The 27,126-nt window shown below is 38.1% G+C and overlaps 1 protein-coding gene across 13 annotated transcripts in view; it reads right to left on the bottom strand.

The window, feature by feature from the left end:
- PKP4 (plakophilin 4) overlaps positions 1 to 27,126 on the bottom strand; it is a 258,016-nt gene that overhangs the window by 105,192 nt on the left and 125,698 nt on the right. For 10 of the 13 annotated variants that reach the window (XM_070357342.1, XM_070357345.1, XM_070357348.1 and 7 more), the window contains one exon: positions 20,345 to 20,457. In XM_070357342.1, coding sequence (XP_070213443.1) covers positions 20,345 to 20,457 — 113 coding nt within the window. Of the gene's footprint in view, positions 1 to 10,018; positions 10,043 to 15,035; positions 15,112 to 20,344; positions 20,458 to 27,126 lie in introns of those variants that run through there. The other 3 variants (XM_070357349.1, XM_070357353.1, XM_070357339.1) reach the window with 2 other exon arrangements.

Below are 27,126 nucleotides of genomic sequence, written 5' to 3'. Positions count from 1 at the left end.
GGAAAGGGTAATACAAAAAATAAATAATATTACAGTGAGTCTCTGAAAGAGAAAACTATGTAGTTGGTGCACAGCAAAAACACATTAAAGGAACAGGAAATATCAGATTAGCCATTTAAACAATTCAAGTAACTTTCATGGGGACTGAAGGTGAACACACATTTTAGAAGATAAATATTATTTGACAAAAGCATTTTGTGTTAGTACTTTGAATCTATGAATAAAAGATCCAGAGGACCTCAGGGGAAGGGGAAGATCAAAAAGAATGTAGTACTAGACAGAAATGAGACAAACGGTTCCCTCTGGTATCTCCATAAATTATACAGGAAGCATGACTTCTGGTTAAGCCCATCCCACAACTAGTGTTTCAATCATAAAAGCAGAAATCAGAATAGAAAGGTTTTCTAACATTTCAGCTGACATTTGAAAGAATGAAAGAAACTGAGATGAAAATAGTAAAATGACTAAACACAAAACCAAACTCTCTTTCCTAAGTATTCTGCCATAATGTAGGATGCTATTCATATTTAGGCAAAGGGTCAAGCCTCAGAATAGATGAGCTGCTGTGAATTATTTGTGTTGAGGTCTACAAAATGTTACTGTCTCCCTCATTTGTGTTCTTTTACATTCTTCCAAAGGCAAACAAACAGAAAGGGAAAAGACTTTTTTAAAATTTAAGATTAAAAAACACACACACACACAAATAAACTCTTTTAGAAAAATGTAAGACAATTGAAATCTTACATTTCAAAATAAAGCTAGCACTGGTATGGAACACAGCAAGGGTCCTGTTTTTACCCCTTGCTCTACAGGAGGTGGAGCACATAGTTAATGTGGACTAAGGTGTAGAGACCTGCAGTAAGAGAGCTACTGGCCGGCATCCTGAACCCTTAAAATTCCTCATTATAAAGCCTATAATTTCATTTTGAATATTATTTAGGATATAAAATACTTTGAAAACCCTATATAAAAATTCACTTAAAAGTAACTTTAAGATATCATAACCTAAATGTCTTATTAAACATGTACTGACCTATTTATCCTGTTCTGGCATTCAAAAGCAAATGATATATTCACATAAATTCTTTGATCTCATGTACAGACATCATCAAATTTAGTATGTGTCTCAGTTCAGTTTAGTTCAGTTCAGTCGCTCAGTCGTGTCCGACTCATTGCGACCCCACGAATCACAGCACGCCAAGCCTCCCTGTCCATCATCAACTCCTGGAGTTCACTCAAACTCATGTCCATCAAGTCAGTGATGCCATCCAGCCATCTCATCCTCTGCCGTCCCCTTCTCCTCCTGCCCCCAATCCCTCCCAGCATCAGAGTCTTTTCCAATGAGTCAACTCTTCGCATGAGGTGGCCAAAGTACTGGAGTTTCAGCTTTAGCATGATTCCTTCCAAAGAAATCCCAGGGCTGATCTCCTTCAGAATGGACTGGTTGGATCTCCTTGCAGTCCAAGGGACTCTCAAGAGTCTTCTCCAACACCACAGTTCAAAAGCATCAATTCTTTGGCGCTCAGCCTTCTTCACAGTCCAACTCTCACATCCATACATGACCACAGGAAAAACCATAGCCTTGACTAGATGGACCTTTGTTGGCAAAGTAACGTCTCTGCTTTTCAATATGCTATCTAGGTTGGTCATAACTTTTTTCCAAGGAGTAAGCGTCTTTTAATTTCATGGCTGCAGTCACCATCTGCAGTGATTTTGGAGCCCAGAAAAATGAAGTCTGACACTGTTTCCACTGTTTCTCCATCTATTTCCCATGAAGTGATGGGACCGGATGCCATGATCTTCGTTTTCTGAATGTTGAGCTTTAAGCCAACTTTTTCACTCTCCACTTTCACTTTCATCAAGAGGCTTTTTAGTTCCTCTTCACTTTCTGCCATATCTAAAGAATGATATTCACTTTCTAGCCACTTACTACCCAGAAGATTTTAATTAATTTTTTTTTTAACCAGTCAAGTTTCTTGAATGTCTGAGGAAACTTTACTTTCATTAAGATTGTAAAAATACATAATATAACAGCATTTTCAGCCCTCAATTCATGGACAAGCACCATAAATAGCTGTTTTGAGTCCTCCTGTGGGGTAGAGTACAGGCCCTGCATCATCAATAACTGCCCAGTCAACATTTGGCAGAGCATATCCCTGATAGCTCAGTTGGTAAAGAATCTGCCTGCAATGCAGGAGACCCCAGTTCGATTCCTAGGTTGGGAAGATCTGCTAGATAAGAAATAGACTAGCCACTCCAGTATTCTTGGGCTTCCCTTGTTGCTCAGCTGGTAAAGAATATCTGCCCACAATGCAGGAGACCTGGGTTTTATCCCTGGGTTGGGAAGATTCCCTGGAGAAGGGAAAGGCTACGCACTCCGGTATGCTAGCCTGGAGAATTTCATGGACTGTATAGTCCACGGGGTCGCAAAGAGTTGGACATGACTGAGTGACTTTCATTCATACTAGGTTTCTAGGTAGTGAGACTTAGGAGTCTAGCAAAGTTGTAATAGAATGCTTTAAAACTCCCCTGAAAGCTCTCACGGATCCCTAATTTGTCCCACATTCCCTTACATAATTACCCTGTTTCCTTCTCTTCTCTATTATCCCCCAACATAAGTGTGCAGGGTTTCCAAACTACTGAATGGAGGAATGAAATAGGAAAAAAAAAAAGGCCTGTTAGAAGGAATGAAAAGGAATGACTATAATGAAAATGGAAAGTAAAGTCCATTCAACCAGAATTCTTGATATATAATGAGTGAGCCAAAAACACTGCTCAGGCACCCTCCATGGCAAATGGTCAAGTGGCTGGACATGACTGTTAAATTCGTAGTTTTAATATCCAGCATTCTTCTTTTAAGAAATATAAATGAAAAGAGGAAAGTGAAAGAGGAAGCAGTTGGTCTGTTTTAACTTTCTTTCTCCTCTTTGCTCCCTTTCCCATTCATGCCACAATGAGCCAATGTGATTGATGCAAAATGCATTACAGAGTATGGTGGAACATACTGTGCTGATGCATAATCTAATTTAATTTTAATAAATACTCTGCATTTAAACTATTAAAGAAAGCATCCATCACTCAGATTTTGAGAAATATGACCTTTCTAGCTTTATAAAAATGAAAGAAAGTTTTAACCATAATTTTAGTCAGTGTGCCACAACAGAGACCCAGTGCAAAGAAATATTTTTAAAAAAGAAAAGAAAATTAAGAGTTGGATCACTAAACATTTAAGCTTTTTGTTATACAACATTTAAAACACACATATATATATGTATATATAAAAGAAAACAGTATAATGAAGCCTCTATAGATTTCATCACCCAGCTTCAACAAATAAAAGGGAACATGTGCTCAACGCTTTTCACCTATTCCCTTACTCACTATTTTCTCTGCATTACTAGATTACTTTGAACCAAGCCTCAGATATCTTATTACTTTAGATGTATCTTTAAATATAGACTTTTTATAAGATTTCTCTTTGATGTGAACCATTTTTCAGAAAGTCTTTATTCAAACAATATTGCTTCTGTCTTATGTTTCGGTTTTTTGGCCACGAGACATGTGGGACCTTAGTGCCATGATCAGGGATCAAACTCACACCCCCTGCCTTGGAAGGTGAAATCTTAAGCACTGGACCACCAGAGAAGTCCTTAAACACAGAGACTTTACCAGTAAAATTCTTCACATCAACAAGTATCTAGTCAGTGTATTCAAAGTCCCTGTTTGAATTTTTTAAAAAACCGTTGACTGAACCAACACCAAATCAAGGTCCACACATTGTATTTGGTTGCTATGTCTCTAAAAATTTCCTTTCATGCAAAATTTCGCCCTCTCTCTTACTTTTTCTTCTGTTTCAACTGATTTCATTTGCTATGCAAAATTCCCGACTGGATCTAACTAACACATCAGCACAGTGTCATTTACTGTTAATCTGTCTCCAATTTCCTATGAATTGGTACTTAAATCCAGATAACTGAGAAATCTGAGGGCAAGAATATGTCACAGGTAATGGTATGTACTTCTCATTGCCTCTCATCAGAAGGCCAAAAGTTCCGTCTGTGTTCTGCTTTGTAGAACATAAGATCAATGAGTTCAGGCGCTGTCAGCCTGATTCATTTATTGTAAAGTTTCTCATCAATTTTCAGTTAATGATTTTAGCCAGTCACTGATGATCATTGATGAAGATACACTGTTTTGCTGGTGGCTGCAAAAAAACCTCAGCCAAGATTTTAACTTTTAGACTTTAATGTACTACTCGAGTCAATAGTAGTTTCTACCTTTGTATTTACGTTCATAAGGAATACAAAAGTGCTTTACTTACTACTTCTAAATAAGTCTTTACTGAAAAGTATTTTGCTAATGCTGCTCAGGAAATAGATACAAATCTGTATTTTGTACTTCCAAAACACCAGTTCTTAGATGACGGTTGATAATTTTGCTTGACTTTTCTCTGTGGCTCAAATAGCCTCTTTATTGATAATGTAACTAAAGCTGGGTATAGATCAACCTTTAACTGATGTGTTCTGAAGCAGAAACAACAGATCATAAGATCCTAGAATAACTGGCTGCTATTTTTCTTTGAAAAAAAAAAATAAAAGGCTAGAAGAAATAAATACACACGCACACCCTAAAGACATTCTTCCCTGGCCTCTAAGCAATCCAATAACGCAAACCAATGCTGTGTCTAAACTATGTGACAGTGGTTAAAATGCATAATTGTTTAATGTAAGATTTTTTTAGCTATGAAAATCTGTAGCCCACAGGCTTTCTTTCTCTTCAGTTTTAGAGTGCTTTTCTCCCTATTTAATTGGACAGTAACACAACAGCAGAGCAGAAAAATCTATGCAAGAAACAGATTAGATTGATTTGTTATTAAATAGATTGTGAAGCCTCAGGGAGGATAGCTATAATAACAATTTAGTCACTACAAAGTCTGGCAAACTTGTCAGTTGTTTCTCCCTGCCCTTGGCAGACATGCCATGTTCATTTTTATGGCAAGCTGATTAATTGCTGAAAATGCACTAATGAATGGCTCTCACTTTTAGGTGGATAATCACATTTCCAATTTCCTTTTCTATACATCATTGGCTACAATGTATACAGTAGTTGTCTCTGAAGGACTAAGGAAACATCACATCACACACATCAGTCTTTCTCTGCTGTGTCCTTAACCTGCCAATGATAATGAGAATGTGAACTTAATACCAACCTTCCTTTAGCTCATCATGGAGAGTAAAAGGATTAGATGAAAGCATGGTAAACTGCCCCCCTCCCCACCAAATGAACCGCAGAGAGTACATTAGTGGCAACTTTTCTCAAGATTGTTTACAGAATCTTTGAAATAATATCTACATGACTTCTTGTAACATGCCTATGACCAACCAAGAATAGAAATAGCAGCCAATTCAAAGTTTCTGTGAAGGAGAGACAAAACAGTGGTAGTAACTAATTCTTGACAGCATGGTGGAAAACCAATAGAATAACATTATCTTTAAGAGAAAATATCTTAATGTTAAAATCAGGTTAACATTATTGTAATTGTATGTTATTACAATAATAATAAAAACCAAAGCAAACAAAAACAAACCAAAACAGAAACCCTTGAACAATAAGCAGATAATGAGTATAAAACATTAACTAGCAAAAATGTTTACTATATCATACATGATATATATCATAGGTGCCAATGGCTATGGCTCTCTTCCCTCTAATATAATTCCAAAAAGTAATTTTACTTAAAGATATGAGAATCAAAAACACCAAAGTAAGGCCTCCCTGCAAAGAGACAGGGCAATGTAATTTGATCAACATAGCACTGTTCAAAACTTAAAAATAATATAATATAGACATATATTTCATGCTTCTAAGTTGCTCTGTCAAATGGCTAATTAATTACACACAATGGTCCCTCCTATTAGAGTTGAAATTCCAGGCTTCTGTATTTTGTATCTCTGTGATAAAGCAAAGGCATACTATTTATTGAATGAATTTAGAGAGGACATCATAAGCATTTGCAGAAGAAAACAAATGCAATCACTAAAGGAAATATAGAAAGAGAAAGGAATGTTAGTATCATCTGTTTGGGTAGATTTGGAGAATTTGGGATCCATTTTTATATATCACATATAGAGGGTGGTTTCTCCTCCATACTAGTCATAACACTAAGGATTTATATTCTAAAAACAGATTAATATGGTATTCTTTATGTTGTAGTGTACCAAGGCCTATACTATTTTAGATGTATATCCCAGAGTTACTCCAGCTCAGTAAGACTAATGATAGAAATGAAAAGAATAAACCAAATTCCTCATTAGAAAAATAGACAAAGGATATGAATAGAAGAGGAAATGCAAATATTATCAAAAGGATGTGAAAAGATACTTAACCCTACCACCCATCAAGAAAATGCAAAGTAAAATGAGAAAATATTAGATTAAGCATGCCTAATATCAAATGTTGGCTAAAAAAGATAAAAAAAAGAGAGAGAAGGAGGGGGAACCTGGAACTTTTTCACATACTGCTTGAGAGGGTGCATTTGTTGTGGTAACCTGAGAAAGCAATTCAGCAAGATCTAGAAAAATGGAAAACATGCATTCATTATGTCCCAAGTATTCTACTTCTAATGATGCCTTTTTTAGAACCTCATATATGTAAAACAGGAGATATGTGTCCAAATGTTCACTACTGCATTACTTAAAACACTTAAAAGTGTAACATAAATGTTCTTCAATAGGGGAAAGGAGAGTTTAATATCCTGTGACATAAATAAATAATAGCAGTTAAATAAACTGGATCTACACATATCAATATGAATAGATAGATCTCAAACACGGAGTAATCAAGATGAATCACACACAGAGTATATCATATGTGTATGTCAACAAAAAAGCACACAAAACAGGCCATGGGTGTATATGATGAACGTATATTATATAAAAGTTCACAGAGGAAGACTGTGTCTTAGTTAATACCTATTGGGAAGGGAGAATGGGACAAGGAGGTCTTGAATTTGATGTTCAGGATATTTTTTATATAAAAAGCTAAAATGATGAATTATCAATGCTTTTCAATTCTGGAATGTACCTGAATTTTTGTCATATCATTCTCTGTAATTTTTAGTATTTTTCATATCTCTCAAGATAAAGATTAAAAAATGCAAACTAATAAGAAAATACAGAATTAAAGTAATTATTATATTAATTCCTATAAGGCAGTAAATCTTTCCAAAAAGCATCCTGGCAATGGCACCCCACTCCAGTACTCGTGCCTGGAAAATCCCATGGATGGAGGAGCCTGGAAGGCTGCAGTCCATGGGGTCGATGAGGGTTGGATACGACTGAGTGACTTCACTTTCACTTTTCACTTTCATGCATTGGAGAAGGAAATGGCAACCCACTCCAGTGTTATTGCCTGGAGAAACCTAGGGACGGGAGAGCCTGGTGGGCTACCGTCTATGGAGTCGCACAGAGTTGGATACAACTGAAGCAACTTAGCAGCAGCAGCAGCATACACTATACAGCTATTTAAATTACTTTATAACTAATCAATATATACACATGGTTTCAAAAAACCTAATGACTAAGAGTGGGGGCTAGTAATATAATTCTTATATTGATTCAATAATTCATCACTGTTACCTATTTTAGGAATTGTAATTATAGAAATGAACTATGAAAAATTACAGAAAATGAAATGATGTTATTTTAATTAAATTAGTTCTTTAATAGATAATTAAATAATGGAATGGTACCTATATTTTAGACACATGGACTTCTGAATTTTGAAAAGTATTTTCCTCTTCATTAATTAGGAAAGTTGATACACCTGGGCTGCTTCTGTATTTAACCAAATGTATTAAAATAGTCTTAATCTGAAACTTTGATGCCAGCTATAAACTTGATCTCTTTTTGTGGCTCCTTCTAACCATATCACCATCTTAACATTTTAAAATGCTCAGTTTAAGCAATAACTAATTCATTTTCAAATATTTATTCACTATGATTACAGCATTTTGTTGTTTAATGTTTCAGGTCCATAAAAGATTCTAATATTTATGATACTATTACTTGGCTTAAAATCCAAATTCTATATGGTCACGTTTCTTAGATTAAAATAGGTCATCTTAATGGAACAGTGGTTGAAGTACCTTGAACTCATGCCCTACATGCTATGCTAAGTCACCTGAGTCGTGTCCGACTCTGTGCGACCCTATGGACAGCAGTCTACCAGGCTCCTCTGTCCATGGGATTCTCTAGGCAAGAATACTGGAGGGGGTTGCCATTTCCTTCTCCATATACCCTACATAAGACTTAGTTTATGGAGTTTAATTCAAATGTACAGAGATAGTTGCCACTTGGATCTGTATATTCCAGATGAAACTGGCTTGTGATCTCAATGGCATTGTGAAGTATCAATTAAAAGGCCTTTTGAAAGAACTGTGCTTGAGTAATTTGCTCCAGAAAAGGGCTTATATAGAGCTGTAGTCAGCCACAAACTCATTTGTATCTTTTACTATGTTAACACAGGAGAGTTGAATCATAAACATATCCCGTTACTAAATTTGTTCACAAGAGCATCCATTTATTAAATATTCACTATAGTGATCCTGAAGAGGGTTTCTGATAATTACATTCAAATATCAAATAGTTTATTCTTCATTTAGTCTGAATTTTAAGTCAACATAGAGAGCTTTTGTTTGACCATTAAGGGTCACCAGTGACCAAACACAAGGCGAAGAAAGAAAATATGGTGAACTACATGCTGATTGATGAGTGTCAGAGAACTCTCAAACAGCTTACATACTACACACTTAAAACTAACTCAGTTAACTCAGCAACATACAATGGTTTACCATAACAGAGCAAAGGAGAGAGAAAAGCAGGCAAGTCCTTTGGAGGGATTAGGAGAGGCTCAGATAGAGGCTTAGATAGAGAGGCTCAGAGGGGAATCTTGACTACTCTGTGTCTCTTCCTGATGCCAAAGAAAGAATGCCGGGAGCAGAACCCTTGGGATGTTCTCCTCCTAAAATCTGAGATATAGCATTATTCTCAGTTGCTAAAAAGCCTGGAAACAATCAAAAAAACCCATTAGGTGATAAAAGAATAAACAAAATGTAGTATATCCATGTTGTTGTTCAGTCACTAAGTCGTGTCTGACTCTTTGCAACCTCATGGACAAGCATGCCAGACTTCCCTGTCCTTCACTATCTCCCTGAGTTTGTTCAAACTCGTGTCCATTGAGTTGATGATGCCATCCAACCATATCAATCCCTCTGTCATCCCCTTCTCCTCTTTCCCAGCATCAGAGTCTTTTCCAAAGAGTTCAAGTGGCCAAAGTATTGGAGCTTCAGCTTCAGCATCAGTCCTTCCAATGAATAATCAGGACTGATTTTCTTTAGGATTCACTGGCTTGCTCTCTTACTGTCCAAGGGACTCTCAAGAGTCATCTCCAGCACCACAGTTCAAAACCATCAATTCTTCAGTGCTTAGCGTTCTTTACAGCCCAACTCTCACATCCAGCCTCAACTACTGGAAAAATCATAGCTTTGACTATATGGACCTTTGCTGGCAAAGTGATGTCTCTGCTTTTTAATATGCTGTCCAGGTTTGTCATAGCTTTTCTATCAAGGGGCAAGCATCTTTTAATTTTGTGGCTGTAGTCATCATCTACAGTGATTTTGGAACCCAAGAAAATAAAATCTGTCACTGTTTCCATTTTTTTTCCATCTGTTTGCCATGAAGTGATGGGAACTGAATATTCATTGGACGGACTGATGCCAAGATGAAACTCCAATACTTGGGCCACCTGATGCGAAGAACCAACTCATTGGAAAAGACCCTGATGCTGGGAAAGATTGAAGATGGGAGGAGAAGGGGATGACAGAGGATGAGATGGTTGGATGGCATCACCGACATGATGCACATGAGTCTGAGTAGGCTCTGGGAGTTGGCGATAGACAGGGAAGCCTGGCATGCTGCAGTCTATGGGGTCACAAAGAGTCGGGCATGACTGAACTAACCTGAACTGAACTGATGGGACCTGATGCCATGATCTTGGTTTTTGAATGTTGAGTTTTACGTCCGCTTTTTCACTCTCTTCTTTCACCTTCATCAAGAGGGTCTTTAGTTCCTCTTCACTTTCTGCCATTAAGGAGTATTCATCTGTTATTTGTATATCTGAGGCTGTTGATATTTTTCTTGGCAATCTTGATTCTAGCTTGTGAGTCATCCAGCTCAGGATTTTGCATGATATACTCTGTATAGAAGTTAAAAAAGCAAGGTGACAATATACAGCTTTAACGTACTCTTTTCCCAATTTTGAACCAGTCTGTTGTCCTATGTCACATTCTAACCGCTGCTTCTTGACCTGTATACAGGTTTCTCAGGAAGACAGGTAATGTGGTTCGGTATTCCCATTTCTTTAAGCATTTTCCAGTTTGTTGTGATCCACATACTCAAAGGCTTTAGTATAGTCAATACAGCAGAAATCAATGTTTCTTTTTGGAATTTCCTTGCTTTTTCTATGACCCACCAGATGTTGGCAAGTTGATCTCTGGTTCCTCTGCCTTTTCTAAATCCAGCTTGTAACCCAAATATGTACATATGGTATATCCATATAGTAAAATATTATTTGGAAATAAAAAGGGATAAAGAACTGATATTTAAAACATGGATGAACCTTGAAATTACCATGGTAAGTGAAAGAAGCCAGTTACAAAAGGCTATATAGGAAACGTCCAGAATAGGCAAACCCATAGAGACAGAAAATAGATTATTGGTTCCTAGGGGTAGGGGGAAGGAAGAATAGGGAAGGAGTGTTAATAAGTGTGCGTGTGTAAGTCACTCAGTCGTGTCTGATTCTTTGGGATCCCATGGACTGTAGCCTGCCAGGCTTCTGTCCATAGGATTCGTCAGGCAAGAATACCAGAGTAGGTTGCCATTCCCTTCTCCAGGGGATCTTCTCAACCCAGGGATCGAACCTGTGTGCCCCACACTGCAGGCATATTCTTTACCATCGAGCCACCAGGGAAGTGTGCTAATGGGTAGCGGGTTTCTTTTCGGAATGGTGAAAATGTTCTTAAATTAGACAGTGGTGATGACTGCACAGCTCTGTGAATATACTAAAAATTAGTGAAGGTGTTCATACAATTAAAAGAATCAAGTTTATGATATATGAAATATATCTCAATAAAATTACTATTATAAAAAATCCAGGTTTTGGCTGGTAAGAGTACTCAAGGTCAAAGGGACAAAACTTTATCAAGCATCTTCCTCAAGTGGTACATTAAATAAGTAATAAGCTGTCAATGCATAAGCATTCAGTCTTTTCAAAGACTCTCCAATTGAGCAAGTATATTTCACAATGACTAAAAATACTTGCTGAAGAAAAGACCTGACCCATGAAAGAGCCTTTTCTGCGACTGTCAGCCCTAAGGCATTTTTAGAATTTTTAATAGTATCAATAGAAGCCTGATGGGCACTATCCTATAAAGTATTAAAAAAAGTTTGAATGGCAGTGGGGAATCAAATCTTTTCATTAAAAAATAACAGAGTCCTTTTCCTAAATGGTGGTAAGAAGACTATTTGTCAAGATTGTATGACCTTTTTGAAACCATAAAGAATTCTATTCTAGCAAAGCTTTACCTAACTCAAAAGGGAGAGATAATCTTAGGATGAGAGGGAAGTTTTTTAATTTCAATAATGCCACCCATTTCCCCCCTCATTCAGTTGATAGATATGGACAGGAGTTTTTTCAGGGTTTAGAGTAACTTCCCAATACCAACGACAGCCAGTTAAAGGACAGAGAACGCAAAGGAGCCAACTGTATCCAACTGGCATAAACAAATTTTAAAACAATGTGCAAAAAAATAAAATCAAAGCAACAATTTTAAACTAAGCTTAATTTCAAAAGTTGTCATTAGTATTTTCCACAATTAATAAAATATGCACTTTTTAACTATGTCTTTTTGACTTCAATATAAATGAAAATTTAGTGCTTCATCTTAAGGAGTAGGCAAGCTACGATTTACTTAGAAGGTAAAATGTGTGGAACCAACGTGTCCCAAAGAAATAAACTTTCTCCTTTATCGAGAAGTGAAATTTCTATTTCTGGGCATTGCTAAGATTCTAAGCCTACTATTAGAAATAGTTTTGGAATTGTGTACTATAAAATCTCAGAGATAATTTCTTGAATTGTGAGATCATATTTATATTTACTGACTTTTCATTTTGAACTATATTTTCTTCTCCTTTCACAATTTTGTTACCCAGTAAGCTGACCACTAGTGTAATTTCTCTGCTTGGATAAAACATGCAATACAGACCATAACCTGAATACTGGAAGGCTGCATGTACCTTGCAGTAGTTCCAAGTCCTCTACCCCGAGTGCAGCTTGCCATGGCAAGGCTGTAGTCATCTCTAACCACTGCTAAATTAGCATCCTTTGGGTACAGCTCCAAGTACTTGTCTCCCTGACAACTCCTCAGGCTGGTGGGAGCCACTGAGACTTAGAAGTGGCATATTAAAGTGGGGCTCTGGGAATAAGACAAAAGTTAGCTGGAGGGAACTATCTCAAACTTTTCTTGAAGAGAATGAAATGCAGCGAATTTTTAGAAGTGGATGCCTCTTTTGAACGGTTAACATTTTATATATTGATCATGATGGTGGTTATGCAACTAAACGACAAATTGCCCAAAACCATAGAACCATATGCTACCAAGGGTAAATTTTACTGTAAGTAAATTATACTTCAGTAAACTTGATCTAAAAAAGTGGTTATCTATGAATGATAAAATTAAGGATTTTTCTCTTTATATTTTCTTGAACTTTACAAACTAAGTAACTCCACAGTCAGTTAAAAAGAATGTAGCTTTGGACACCCTTGTCCCCTTCTATGCCCTTGGAAGTGTACGTAGGCAGAGTAAGTCTAAGTTCCCTCGCTAAATCAGCTGAGGTGAGAAAAACACCCTACTGATGATACTGCAAAGAGAAAAAGAATAAATCCTACATTCATGGAAATTTGGATTTGAAGGTGGTTGCTCAGCCCATGGGAAGCAGAACTTTTAAAGGGCATTATTTTCCTCTGAGGTGCCTGTGCTCTGAGATTCTCCTGAGATGAGCTGTACATACCTCAGCCTTCCCTGAGGACCACTTCTGTTGCTAAGGCACGAGCACCACGCACCTGCACAGTGATCTGCAACACGGACCTCTCACACCTTGGAACCCAAGGCCACCCACGACTCCAAGAGGCTCTGCAGACAGAACATCACCATGGCAGGCTGCCTGCATGGAGACCTGAAATTGACCCCTCCATCTACATAGGCTTAATATCATTCCCCAACCAAACTGGAGTGACAGAATCGATCTCTTGGAGAATTACTTTAGCTAAGTTGCTTCCCTATCCATTCATAAACTCTTTAGCAACCAAAGGGAGAACCCTATGAGCCTGATACTGTATTGTAATTCAGAGAGGAAATACCAGGCATGCTGCCTGCCTCATCGTGCAGAGGTCTAATAGTGGCACACAAGAGAATCCTCTCAAGTCTCAGCCCCAGGGACAGTAAATCCTCCTGAGCAACCGGGTTTGTGCTTATCTTCCAGACACTCTAAATCACGTAATTCATTGACGTTTCTTTCTTTAGCCTGGCAACCAGGACAGAGTCAAAGTGGCTCTTTACTTTGAGCCAGTGCATGGTATACTAATAAGAAACATTTTGTATACTATTTTAACCTTTCCTTCATCTTATTTTCCTAATTTTTATCTTTGCCCTAATTCCCTCATCCACTGTTGGTTTTTGAATTTTTCAAACGTGTCAAATACATAGAGAGGTAAAATATTGAGTAGTACATAGATAACTATATCGTACTCACTACAAATGCAGAAATAAACAGATTCCACAGCCTACTTTCTATAAGGTGAAATGCTGGATACATAGATAACTGTAGTATATGCAAAACAAATGTGGAAAATTGCTATCTTCTCTATTAACTGATTCCAAGGCCCACTTTAAGTGAGGAAAAAAATTAAATATATAAATAACTATATTATACTCACTATAAATGCAGAAAAGGTATAATTTGCTTACAATTCTGTAGCCTAATATTAAAATAGATAACTGTTACATACACAGGTAACTATAGCATACTTCGTGCAAAGGCAGAAAGTCTCTAACTTCTCTATTAACTAACCCTGTATCTCCCCTTCAAGATTTCTCAATTTGCAGTGATTATTTTTGGTCTGATATATCATCTTCAGATATAAGTACCATTAATTCCAGATTAAGGATGATTGTATATTGATATTGCTGATGTTACTACTAGTGTTACTAATGTTTTTTTGTAGTAAATAAATGAAAAGTCGTATTGCAAACGGGAATTTTTATTACTACCTAGTTTAGAAGACTACTACTTCCAAACAGTCATTAATAGAAAACCTAGTCATCGATAATAATTAAGAGTTTTCAAACGTTCTCAGCAAGGCATATTGCAAGAGACCTGCCAAAGGCAGCTATCTCACTTTTTAGGACACTTCCTAAATAACCACATGCATGCAAAGGTCCAGTTTCCCTACTATAAAATGGAGACACCTCATGGCAGGGTTCAAAATTCATCTTTGGTACTACATATGTGAGGAAACCAAATTGCTTGTCTTTACAGCCATGTGGGAGAGGGCTCCACAGTATATTATTGAGCACAATATTAGAGTCATTTATTCAATAGGTGGGGCTTCCCTCATAGCTCAGTTGGTAAACAATCCACCTGTAATACAGGAGACCCCGGTTCGATTCCTGGGTCGGGAAGATCCACTGGAGAAGGGATAGGCTACCCACTCCAGTATTCTTGGACTTCCCTTGTGGCTCAGCTGGTAAAGAATCCACCTGCAATGCAGGAGACCTGGGTTCGATCCCTGGGTTCGGAAGATACCCTGGAGAAAGGAAAGGCTACCCACTCCAGTGTCCTGGCCTGGAGAACTGCATGGACTATAGTCCATAGGGTCGCAAAGAGTCAGACACGACTGAGCAACTTATACTCACTCACTCGTTCGAGAGGCCCTCCTGCCACTGCCTCCTCCTTGTTCACCTGGTGAGGCCAATATGGCAAGAACTTCAGACAACTGAAAAAGTAAATCGAAGTATGCTTTTTGTTACCCTGTTAGATCATATCTGGACTTGGAAAAATAAAATCTTACAGATCACCTTACAAACTCTGACACAGGATCTAAATTAAACAATGTGGAAGAGAACTGGTTTTCAAATCCTCTACCCTGTTGAAAGACTCCATCCTCCTCACTTCCAAGTAAGAAGGACCTGAATCCTGAAAGGAAGCTTCCTGGCTGGAAGCAGTGATGGCACTTTTAAGGTCCTTCGAGCAAATCAGAAATGGCTGAAAGGAAAGGGGGTTTGGGTCTGAGAGCTATTTTCTTTATCTTTAGATTCTGCTTCTGAGACTGTTGGTGGGGATTGGCAGACAAAAGGGGGATCTCTCAAGTGATACAGTAAAAGCCTATCTCCCTTCACTGACACTATTTTCTCAATGGCTCTTGCCAGTGTTAAACCTGGGCAAAGTAACTGCATCAATAGTCTTCCTAAAGGTCCACCAAAAAGCACACTGAAAGGTGTGAAAACGCAGATATGAGAAGGCGAGAATATCAAGTAAGTGACCAACAGTAAAGCATGCTTACCTGAGGAACTTAAACCAAACTGAGCTTCATTAAATAACATTATTCATTCAATGAACACTTAGCAGGGGCCAGGGCTGTGGGGGTGGGGGCTGGGGTGGGCCTTACCACCTCATAGGAGGCTAATACATGCACAGAGGAACAGTTATAAGAGTTTAGATGAAGAGGTGACTTCCCTGGAGAAATATGGGAAAGGCTGTAAGAGTTGATTAGCACTTAGTTGGGGATATCAAGAATACATAAGAATCCAACTGAGATGGGACCAGGACAATCAAAGTGAGTCAGTTATCATTCCAAGAAGAATTCACAGAATAAAGAAACCCACTTTCTTCTCAACCCCTAAGGTTCCATAACAGATTCCTGTCCTGCTGCCTGGCCTCTCTTCATTCTGACCTCACCCTACACTATCAGAACAACTTCCTTCAACTACAACGTGTTTCAACATGTCTACTTTACAGACCTAATGGAAGGTGACACTCATCTTCACGGGTTTCCAGTGCTCCAGAATCAAAGGCCAGCTTTACTCTTCCAATCTCAAAAGCCACAAGGTGCTTTTAGGACACATCCTAGCACTACCGTGCCTTGGGGGCCTCCAATACTGCAGTGTGGCACACACATCTGTGCATACTTTCCCTCTTTCTTGGGTCAGCCAGGCTCCCATTTCTGCAGGACCCACTCATTCACCCACATTCTCTGGCTGAGCTCCAGTGCCATGCCAGGCACCAAGCTGGGCACTGAGAATCAGACACAAAGCCACAAACCACCCACATGATTTTACTAACCAATTTCTAACAAACTTGTGGAATAACCTAATTCAAACTATATAACCCTAAATTTAGTTCATCTTTTAAAACTTTTAGTACAGAAAAGTATCTAATCACCAGGCATGTACCAATAATCCCCTTGTATAACCAATATTAATATTTTTGTTATGTTTATTTCAGATGGCAATCTTGAATAAAATGTTACAGATTTGGCTAAAGTTGAATTCCTAATAGTTCCCTCCTTCCCTTTCTTCCCTAGAGGTACCACTATCTTAAATTGGTATCATCCAGAAATATTTTTTATAATTCTACTAGAGATGCACTGATGTATAAACAATACTAAACACTATTTAAATTCAGTATCACATATATTTTTAAATGTTCATAAGGATAACCTCATATCTATTCTTTTGTAACTTGTAGTTTTCACTCAAAAGTCTGTTTTGCAAAGATGTCCATGTTGGCACATGTAGTTATTTCATTTTAATGGCTCTTGAGTTTACTTACTCACAGTGAATTTCCACAGCTCAAGCTGATTTTAGAAAAGGCAGAGGAACCAGAGATCAAATTGCCCACATCCGCTGGATCATCGAAAAAGCAAGAGAGTTCCAGAAAAACATCTATTTCTGCTTTATTGACTATGCCAAAGCCTTTGACTGTGTGGATCACAATAAACTGTGGGAAATTCTGAAAGAGATGGGAATATCAGACCACTTGACCTGCCTCTTGAGAAACCTGTATGAACAACAGACTGGTTCCAAATAGGAAAAGGAGTACGTCAAGGCTGTATATTGTCACCCTGCTTATTTAACTTATATGCAGAGTACATCATGAGAAACACTGGGCTGGAAGAAGCACAAGCTGGAATCAAGATTGCCGGGAGAAATACCAATAACCTCAGATATGCAGATGACACCAGCCTTATGGAAGAAAGTGAAGAGGAACTAAAAAGCCTCTTGATGAAAGTGAAAGAGGAGAGTGAAAAAGTTGGCTTAAAGCTCAACATTCAGAAAACTAACATCATGGCATCTGGTCCCATCACTTCATAGCAAATAGATGGGGAAACAGTGGAAACAGTGTCAGACTTTATTTTTGGGGGCTCCAAAATCACTGCAGATGATGATTGCAGCCATGAAATTAAAAAATGCTTATTCCTTGGAAGGAAAGTTATGACCAACCCAGACAGCATATTAAAAAGCAGAGATATTACTTTGCCAACAAAGGTCCGTCTAATCAAGGCTATGGTTTTTCCAGTGGTCATGTATGGATGTGAGAGTTGGACTGTGAAGAAAGCTGAGCACCAAAGAACTGATGCTTCTGAACTGTAGTGTTGGAGAAGACTCTTGAGAGTCCCTTGGACTGCAAGGAGATCCAACCAGTCCATCCTAAAGGAGACCAGTCCTGGGTGTTCATTGGAAGGACTGATGCTGATGCTGAAACTCCAATACTTTGGCCACTTCACGTGAAGAGTTGACTCATTGGAAAAGACCCTGATGCTGGGAGGGATTGGGGCAGGAGGAGAAGGGGACGCCAGAGGATGAGATTGCTGGATGGCATCACCGACTCAATGCACATGAGTTTGGGTGAACTCCAGGAGTTGGTGATGGATAGGGAGGCCTGATGTGCTGCGATTCACGGGTCGCAAAGAGTCGGAGACAACTGAGCGACTGAACTGAACTGAACTGATTCACAGTTTATTTCCCATATCTATCCTGATTCTAAGTTTTTACTTTTCCAAATGATATAGTAAGCATTTGTATTTGTCTTCCTGTACATACCTGTCAGACTTTCTCCTATGATATTAAGTTCTTAGTTTTAAGTCCTACTCTCTGGCCTGCTGATTCTTCTCATGGTTGAGTTTTTTTTTTTACTTGAGTTTTTAATTATCTGATTGTGAGCTCATCTTTGGTGATGTTAGTTTCTCAGCTGGAGATTCTTAAACAATGCATATGGTTACATTTGGACTCTAAATTCACATGGGGTACAGCCCTGGGGTTGTCCAAGAGTGCATTTGAGGCCCATGGCTTATGTTTCTAAGTTCAAGTGTACCACCACAAGCACACAAGGCCTCACTCTTTGGTCCCTAAAGGAGTATTAAACCTAAGACTCTAGTGCTTTGCTGGGGGCTTGACTATGCCCAGGCCTCCTGCACTGGCAGCTCAAATACTTGTGACCCTGGCTTCTGGTTCTGTATTTCTAGAACCTGAGGATTTTCTTTGTTCCTTTACTATTTCTTCTAGTTATTGACCTATATTATTGAATATCAAGTATTTCTAGGAGCTTACTGAGAAACTTTTATGTTCATTTTCGTGTAACTGAATTCTTTAAATATTGATTTAATTTTTCTAATAGTATAAATTATATTTGAAAAAAATCTGTTGGTTCATACTTTTTGGAAATGTTCAACACTACATTATTGAGCTTGTGAACTGCTTTTTTTGTGCTGAAGATACAGATAACCTTAAAAAAAAACTGGGTAAAATGAAAACAAATTTTTGTTTTGACAATTTTAACTTTCTTAATAAATTATCTAATTGAGTTATATGTTAGAAATTTTTGACTTATAATTTTATACCTTGCTTATAATTTCTCATCTTAAAAAAACTGATGTTTTTAAAATGTTCACATTATTTGATATCTTTGTTTAAAGTTTTCTTTATTTGCATGCTTCATGATGTACTAAACATACGTATGTGCATAACTGTTAAGGATCAAAGATGAAAAAATTCATGAGAATACAATTTATCTGTCTAGTAATTTTAAATGGATAGCAATCAGCTACAAACAGCATTCTACTCACCAAGTAGGATTTTTTGGCTATGAATAATAGGAGATACTGAGAAGTACAACAAATATGATGTTAGAAACAACTGAGAGACAAGTTACTACGGGCACACACCTACTTAGAAATAAACAAACTAAGCTTAAAAATGCAAGCAACAGAAGTATTGCATAGTCGGCTTTCCTGGAATATGTAAATACTAAGGAAGAAACCCACAGGTTGGGTCAACAGTGACTCACCAGTTGGAGTTGTGGCAGTAATTCATGTTCTAATGATGTTTTAAAATAGCGTAACAAGTTATTTAAATATAAAACAATACTTGTGATTAAAGGTTTTTTTGGTCCAGTAATAAACTCGTTTTGTGCTGATTTGAATATACAATTATTTCAAATAGTAATCATTTCATATAGTATTTTTTACAGAGTTCTAGAAAACTCAAGGTAAATTGAAGGCATTTTTCAAAGCTGGCTAAATGCTATTACTTGGAAATACTTCTTAGTTAAAAAGGAAAAAAAACAAAAAACCAATATCAGGTTTCCAAAATCAATTAGCTTTACCAAATAATTAGCAATTAATTGTTAAAACCATTCATTAACTTTGTCTACATATAATAAATCAAATTTCTAAAGGCAGCTTAGTGGCTTTTGTTAGAGAATCGTACCAGTGCCGTATAAAACACTTCAAGTACAAAACCGAAGGATAATCAATATTGCAAGAGGTTTCTCAAAATTAGAATAAATTGACATTGGTGGTATCAATTTTAGGAAGACAAGTTAACAGTGACACTAAAAGCATCATCTGCTGCATCTAGGACAATTAATGTGGCCCGTGACTTGAAGGCGGTTAAGAAGATAAAGGCATTTAAAAAGAGCCATGGGTGTACACGTGTTCCCCATTCTGAACACCCCTCCCACCTCCCTCCCCATACCATCCCTCTGGGTCATCCCAGTGCACCAGCCCTGAGTACGTGTACACCCACGGAAGATTCATGTTGATGTATGACAAAACCAATACAATATTGTAAGGTAATTAGCCTCCAATTAAAATAAATAAATTTCTATTAAAAAAAATAAGCTTGCAAACTAAAAAAAAAAAAAAAAAGATAGAGCCATTGGCCCTGTACCTGGTGCTGGCGATGCTTGGTGATTCTGCTCCCAGCCTACATCTTTCTAGCTGACTGGCAACAATCTGCCTTTCCACCTCCAGTTCTCGGGTGAGTCGCTGAAACTGAAGCTCCTGTGATTCAAGGAAATAAAAGGAACATAAAGCACCGGGTTGCTCAGGCAGATACATGAACTCATGTATGTCACAAGAAACACAGGAACATGCCCAAACATAACACTATAGTGCGGTCTTACGAGAGCAGGGTTTTGGATGGAATTGTGGGCCTAAACAACCTACTGATTTGAACTCTTACAAACAAACTTAAAGGCACTAGAATTTCAATCTGTTTGAACTGAAATTACGTAAATCCTTATTTGGCCTTTTTTTCCTTTGGTTCTAATTGAGGTCTTCAAATAGTACTTATGCCACAGGGATGTAATGTAAGGGTTGCAGAGTCCTTACATTAGAGGCACACCAACCAATATAAATAATCTCCTCATCCTCAACAGCTAATATTTTCATCTCTCATACTGTATGTTAGCTCAGCATTAAAAAAAGTAAATTCCTGTGATGAGACTCGCTTGACAGTATTAGATACAAAACCATTCAATTGTTAAGAAAAAAAAAAACATTACAATACCACAAAAAAGTCTGTTATATTTATCTATAATACAAACACATTTTTCCTACTGTCACAAATGCATTCATGTGTCACTGTATGAAGGGACAAGAGAAAAAATAATGAACAAGTCTGAGTCATAATATAGAACTTAAAATTGTATTAAAAAGATGGAAGATTGTCTACAGAAATTATATTTTTCATACTATGATGCATCACGAAGGCAAGTATTCTATTCTAAGAGAAATCTTTTAACATTATTTGTACTTATCTCATTGTTATCTTAACAGGATTTTAATATATAGAAAGCAGGCCATGCTATAAACTATCTATAAATCATGTACGCTCTAAAGGCTTTAGGCCACAAATAACATCTCCAATAACACCTCAAGCTCCCCTGTGCCATATTAACTCCTTACAAGTCTACTCAAAGCAAATGCTGAACTGTAAGTGGTTTAATTGGACGCTGGCTACTGGTTCAAAACACCAGGGAGATGCACCTTAAGCAAAGGAACTAATCAGACATAGAACTACCTTAGTTCTGTTAATAATAATATTATTGACAACATACTATCTATGACAGTAAAATACAATTCGATTGGAAAGTGAATTAACTCCCTGTGAGATTAGGCAAAGGTAAAACTACTTGGCAGCACTGGCTGAGCAAATTCTACAAACTATTCTTAGAATCATTCTTAAGAAAACAGTCCGTGAACTCTTATTGCTTTCTGATATCGACATTTCTTTCCTAAGGAGCCCAGTTGGTGTGGGAGAATATACAGCAGTAGTAACAGTTGTTACACTGAAGAACTATACACAGAACTATACAAAAAGATCTTCATGACCCAGATAATCACGATGGTGTGATCCCTCAGCTACAGCCAGACATCCTGGAATGTGAAGTCAAGTGGGCCTTAGGAAGCATCACTACGAACAAAGCTAGTGGAGGTGATGGAATGCCAGTTAAGCTATTTCAAATCCTAAAAGATGATGCTGTGAAAGTGCTTCAATCAATATGCCAGCAAATCTGGAAAACTCAGCAGTGGCCACAGGACTGGAAAAGATCTGTTTTCATTCCAATCCCAAAGAAAGGCAATGCCAAAGAATGCTCAAACTATCGCACAATTGCACTCATCTCACACGCTAGTAAAGTAATGCTCAAAATTCTTCAAGCCAGGCTTCAGCAATAAGTGAACCATGAACTTTCAGATGTTCAAGCTGGTTTTAGCAAAGGCAGAGGAACCAGAGATCAAATTGCCAACATCCGCTGGATCATCAAAAAAGCAAGAGAGTTCTAGAAAAACATCTATTTCTGCTTTACTGACTTATCAAAACCTTTGACTGAGTGGATTACAACAAATTGTGGAATATTTTGAAAGAGATGGGAATACCAGACCACCTGACCTGCCTCTTGAATAACCTGTATGCAGGTCAGGAAGTTAACAGTTAGAACTGGACATGGAGCAACAAACTGGTTCCAAATAAGAAAAGAAGTACGTCAAGGCTGTATATTGTCACCCTGCTTATTTAACTTATATGCAGAGTACATCATGAGAAATGCTGGGCTGGATGAAGCACAAGCTGGAATCAAGATTGCCAGGAGAAATATCAATAACTTCAGATACGTAGATAACACCACCCTTATGGCAGACAGTGAAGAAGAACTAAAGAGCCTCTTGATGAAAGTGAAAGAGGAGAGTGAAAAAGTTGGCTTAAGGCTCAGCATTCAGAAAACGAAGATCATGGCACCCGGTCCCATCACTTCATGGCAAATAGATGAGGAAACAATGGAAACAGTGAGAAACTTTGTTTTTTGGGGCTCCAAAATCACTGCAGATGGTGATTGCAGCCATAAAATTAAAAGACGCTTACTCCTTGGAAGGAAAGTTATGACCACCTCAGACAGCATATTAAAAAGCAGAGATGTTTCTTTGCCAACAAAGGTCCGTCTAATCAAGGCTATGGCTTTTCCAGTGGTCATGTATGGATGTGAGAGTTGGACTGTAAAGAAAGCTGAGCGCCGAAGAATTGATGCTTTTGAACTGTGGTGTTGGAAAAGACTCTTGAGAGTCCCTTGGACTGCAAGGAGATCCAACCAGTCCATCCTACAGGAGATCAGTCCTGGGTGTTCATTGGAAGGACTGATGTTGAAGCTGAAACTCTAATACTTTGGCCATCTCATGAGAAGAGTTGACTCATTGGAAAAGACCCTGATGCTGGGGATGATTGAGGGCAGGAGGAGAAGGGGACGACAGAGGATGAGAAGGTTGGATGGCATCACCAACTCAATGGACATGAGTTTGGTTAAACTCCAGGAGTTGGTGATGGACAGGGAGGCCTGGCGTGCTGCAGTCCATGGGGTTGCAAAGAGTCAGACATGATTGAGTGACTGAACTGAACTGTTGGCCCAACAATGCTGTAAAATGGGATCATAATGGGTAAGGGGGACACTGCCTACCTCTACTTAACAATTCCTGGATCACAGGCTTCTGATCAATGTTCAGCCATAAAACACCAGATCGATAATAATTGCATAATATTCAGTTCCAGGCTAAGATCACTGATTTTAAGCACAAATACTATTATGTTTACTTCACAGTCTTTGTCCTTAAACAGCATCATAGCTTTTGTGATACACTTCCATTCTTTCAATTATTTTGTGTGTGTGTATGCTCAGTTGCTCAGCCATGTCTGACTCCCTGTGACCCCAAGGACTATAGGACCTAACTCTGTGTGACTCCATGGACTATAGCCTGACAGGTTCCTCTGTCCATGGGATTTTCCAGGCAAGAATACTGGAGTGGGTTGCCATTTTCTTCTCCAGGGGATTTTCCTGATCCAGGAATCAAATATGACTCTCATGCACTGGCAGTTGGATTCTATACCATTGCAGATTGTTTACTATACACCTCTTTTCCTGGAAGATGCTGCTTATACCAAGCTGGGCCACGCAAGGACCATCCGTGCATCTCAAAATATCCGCCAACACATTATATAACTTTTGAGTTCTTAGTTCAGTGGCTACTAAGGATTGAGGACTGGAGGGTTTCATTTTGGGATGGCCAAAAGTTACCAGGATAGGATTAAGGTATGTTTTATACTAGAACAGTAGAAAAATTTCCATTCGTAGAAAAAAAAATCTATTTTAGTAGTTTTTTTTTAATTATGTCTATAGCTGCCTATGGTCTTTTGAGCATCCTTTCAAGGAAATATTTGGGAAATTTCCTGCTTGAAGGCAGACAATGGAACTTAATGTCCCATACTTCCTTCCCTCTGAAGCAGATACAGGCAACTTCAGCTCTGCTGAGAAGGTGCCAGACTGTGACCAGGATGCTGAAACCAAGATGTTGACATCAGAAAACACGAAGCTCGTTTCCTCTCTTCCTTTCACCTTCTTGCTGCACTTCCTGTGGTAGAAATCGAGGCCAAGTTTCTAACATGGAAATAACCTCCACACAAACTGTGTTTATACTTGATGGCAGTGCCAGTGTTTCCTTGATTTGGACACTATTTCTGAGAGCTCAGTCTCAAAGTTTGTTCTCCAGTCCTGGCAACAAACATGGGAATTCACGAATAACCACTAATAAGTATTTTCCCCCTGCATAATTAGCCATGTTAGTCTCTTTTTATTGCAACTAGAAACTCTGACTGAAAGACCTCTAGAAATCATTTACAGTTGTCAAGTTATGAGAAGAGCCTCAGTACCCATGATGCAGCTGATTTTTTTTAGAAGTTGGGCAATTCCTTTAACACTCATTTGGACTGAGTAAAGTCCACATTGTATCCCTCCTAGCTGCAGAGTCTATAATATTGAACATCACTGGCTACTTTTATCAAACCCATTTCACCCATTATTTGCCCACCCTTCTCACAAGTAGAACATAGTTAAAGCCTCCACAGCAGACTCTCAGGAAGCTGTAAAGCATGGAATCTATTCAGGTTACCTAATACTTGTGAACATTTACAAGCAAAATATATGTACGCTTTGTTGTAAAATTATTAATATTACACTAATTCCAAAGAATATAAGTTGAACTCCCACATGTGACTGCCATCAAGATGAATGAGTATGATATAAACATTTGACAATTTTGTCTCCACTGGATTCTTAAGATTGATTGACAAGGAAGACAGTATTACATAGTCATATAAAAACACCTCTAATGATTTCCAAAATAATACTCATCAAGAGGATTATGCTGTGATACCATCCCTAAATTTTAATTTTTTTTTAATCCTCTCAACATAATGTGTGAAATCTGACCCTTACCACTGTCTCCAAAACTGGGCATCTAAATTATGGGAGGATCCTTAGAGAAGAGCAAGGCAATAATGTTAAAATCTTCTGCCAGTGATTTAGTACATCACAACTTCCCCTTAAATTCTGTTAAACAAGACCATAATCAAGGTTAGAAAGAAAGTCAAGGCTACTGACATGCTATAAAAATGGAGTCAGTTCACACGTGTTTGGAAGCTTTTGTTTATATTTACTTCATCTCTCTCAGGTAAGTATATCAAAAATCATTCTCTGAGAGTCAAGCGGACAGAAGAAAACATAAAGATTCACTTTCATGATCTTGTATGGTAGACAGAAATGTGTGGCTGAGGAGGCCCAAGGAAAGACTCGCTGCCTCAGAGGTCATGCCTTCAGGGGTCCCTCAGCTGAAGAGAGCCTTCGTGACCCAGGAAGTTATATCCTTCTGGGCAGGCTGCGTGCAGCACTGACTGAGATGAGAAGAGAAAAGCCAGGTTCAGACATGCTTTAGACTTTGCCATCAGCTTAACTTCCTGGCATAGTATGTGGACGCCCCTGACCCCAGTGCCCAAGCCTGCTTTTTCTTCCCCTCTCCTCCATAAGAGCTGATCTATAATACACACTCTGCATGAAAACCCCACTTCAGTGAGAACCCAACCTGAGATGGTATTGTTTTCGGATTCTTTTACAGAATGACAGGAAGTTTTCTCTCACTCCTAGTTTTTAAAATTGTGAGATTCTTTAAATGTACTGAAAAAGTACAGACAATAACACAATGAGCTTTGGCAAATCTGACCTAGGTCTAGCAAATCTTACTCTTTGGCTACATTTGCTTCAAGTTTTTTGAGAAATAAAGTATTACAGATACAATGAAATCCCCTGGTTTCTCTTTCCTGGATCTTATTTCTCTCTCTCTCCTTTTCTCTCCAGAAGAAACCATTATCTTGAATTTGGTGTTTAATATTCACATGAATATTTTATGTTATTACTACTCCATATATAAAGCCTTTAACACTCCATACATACAGTACCATAAATAATACATAGCATCACTTTGCATATTCATACAATTTATATCAATGGTATACAAAACACCCAGTGTTCTGCAGATTGCTTTTATTACAATATGATTTTGAGATTTATCAATATCAGTACACCTAGACCCAGTTCATTTATTTCCATTGCTCAACAATATTCTATTGTATGACTACGGCACAGTATATGTGTATGTTCTCATCATAATGAACCCTTGGGTTGTTTCCAATTTTGTGCAATTATCAACATGCTGCAAAACAAGCATCTTTGTATAAATCATCTATACACGTGTGCCAGACAGTTCCATTAGAGTCTTAGATATGGAATTGTTGAGTTGAAGGCTGTGTACATCTTCAAATTTACTTGATAATGATTATTACGCTACCTTCCAAAGTGGTTGTACCAATTTACATTCCAGTCAGCATTGTATGAGAGTTCCAGTTCATGTACATTCTCACTGATGCCAATCTGCATGTGGGGGCTTAAATTTCTTTTCATTTTTTTCTTTTGTAAAGGCATGGAATGATAGGCATGGAGTAGTATCTTGCATTTATTTTATTTTGTGTTTCCCTGCTAAACAACATGTTTTCATATGCTTATTGGCCACTTAGGTACCCTCTTCTCGCACAGCTATCATACACTGTCAGGGGGCCAGGTTTCTCAACACCCTTGCACTAATGCTTTAGGTTTGGGCGAGGGATAGCCCATTAGACTCCCCACAGTAGGCTGTCCTCAGAGGGCACACAGTGTGCTCAAGATCACCTAGGCTTGACACACACCTTCAGGGTGGAAGCCAGGTTTACTGTTTACTTGGCTTAGGAGTCTCACTTTCATTTTGGTTTTCGTTTCTATGAGTTCTTTACTTTCTTGGCAGCTTAGCCTTGCTTTTGAA

This window comes from Bos mutus, chromosome 2 (genome assembly GCF_027580195.1).
Source record: "Bos mutus isolate GX-2022 chromosome 2, NWIPB_WYAK_1.1, whole genome shotgun sequence".
Lineage (NCBI taxonomy): Eukaryota > Metazoa > Chordata > Mammalia > Artiodactyla > Bovidae > Bos > Bos mutus.
The sequence above is the reverse complement of the archived record's forward strand: the minus strand, read 5'-3'. Positions and strand labels throughout refer to the sequence as shown.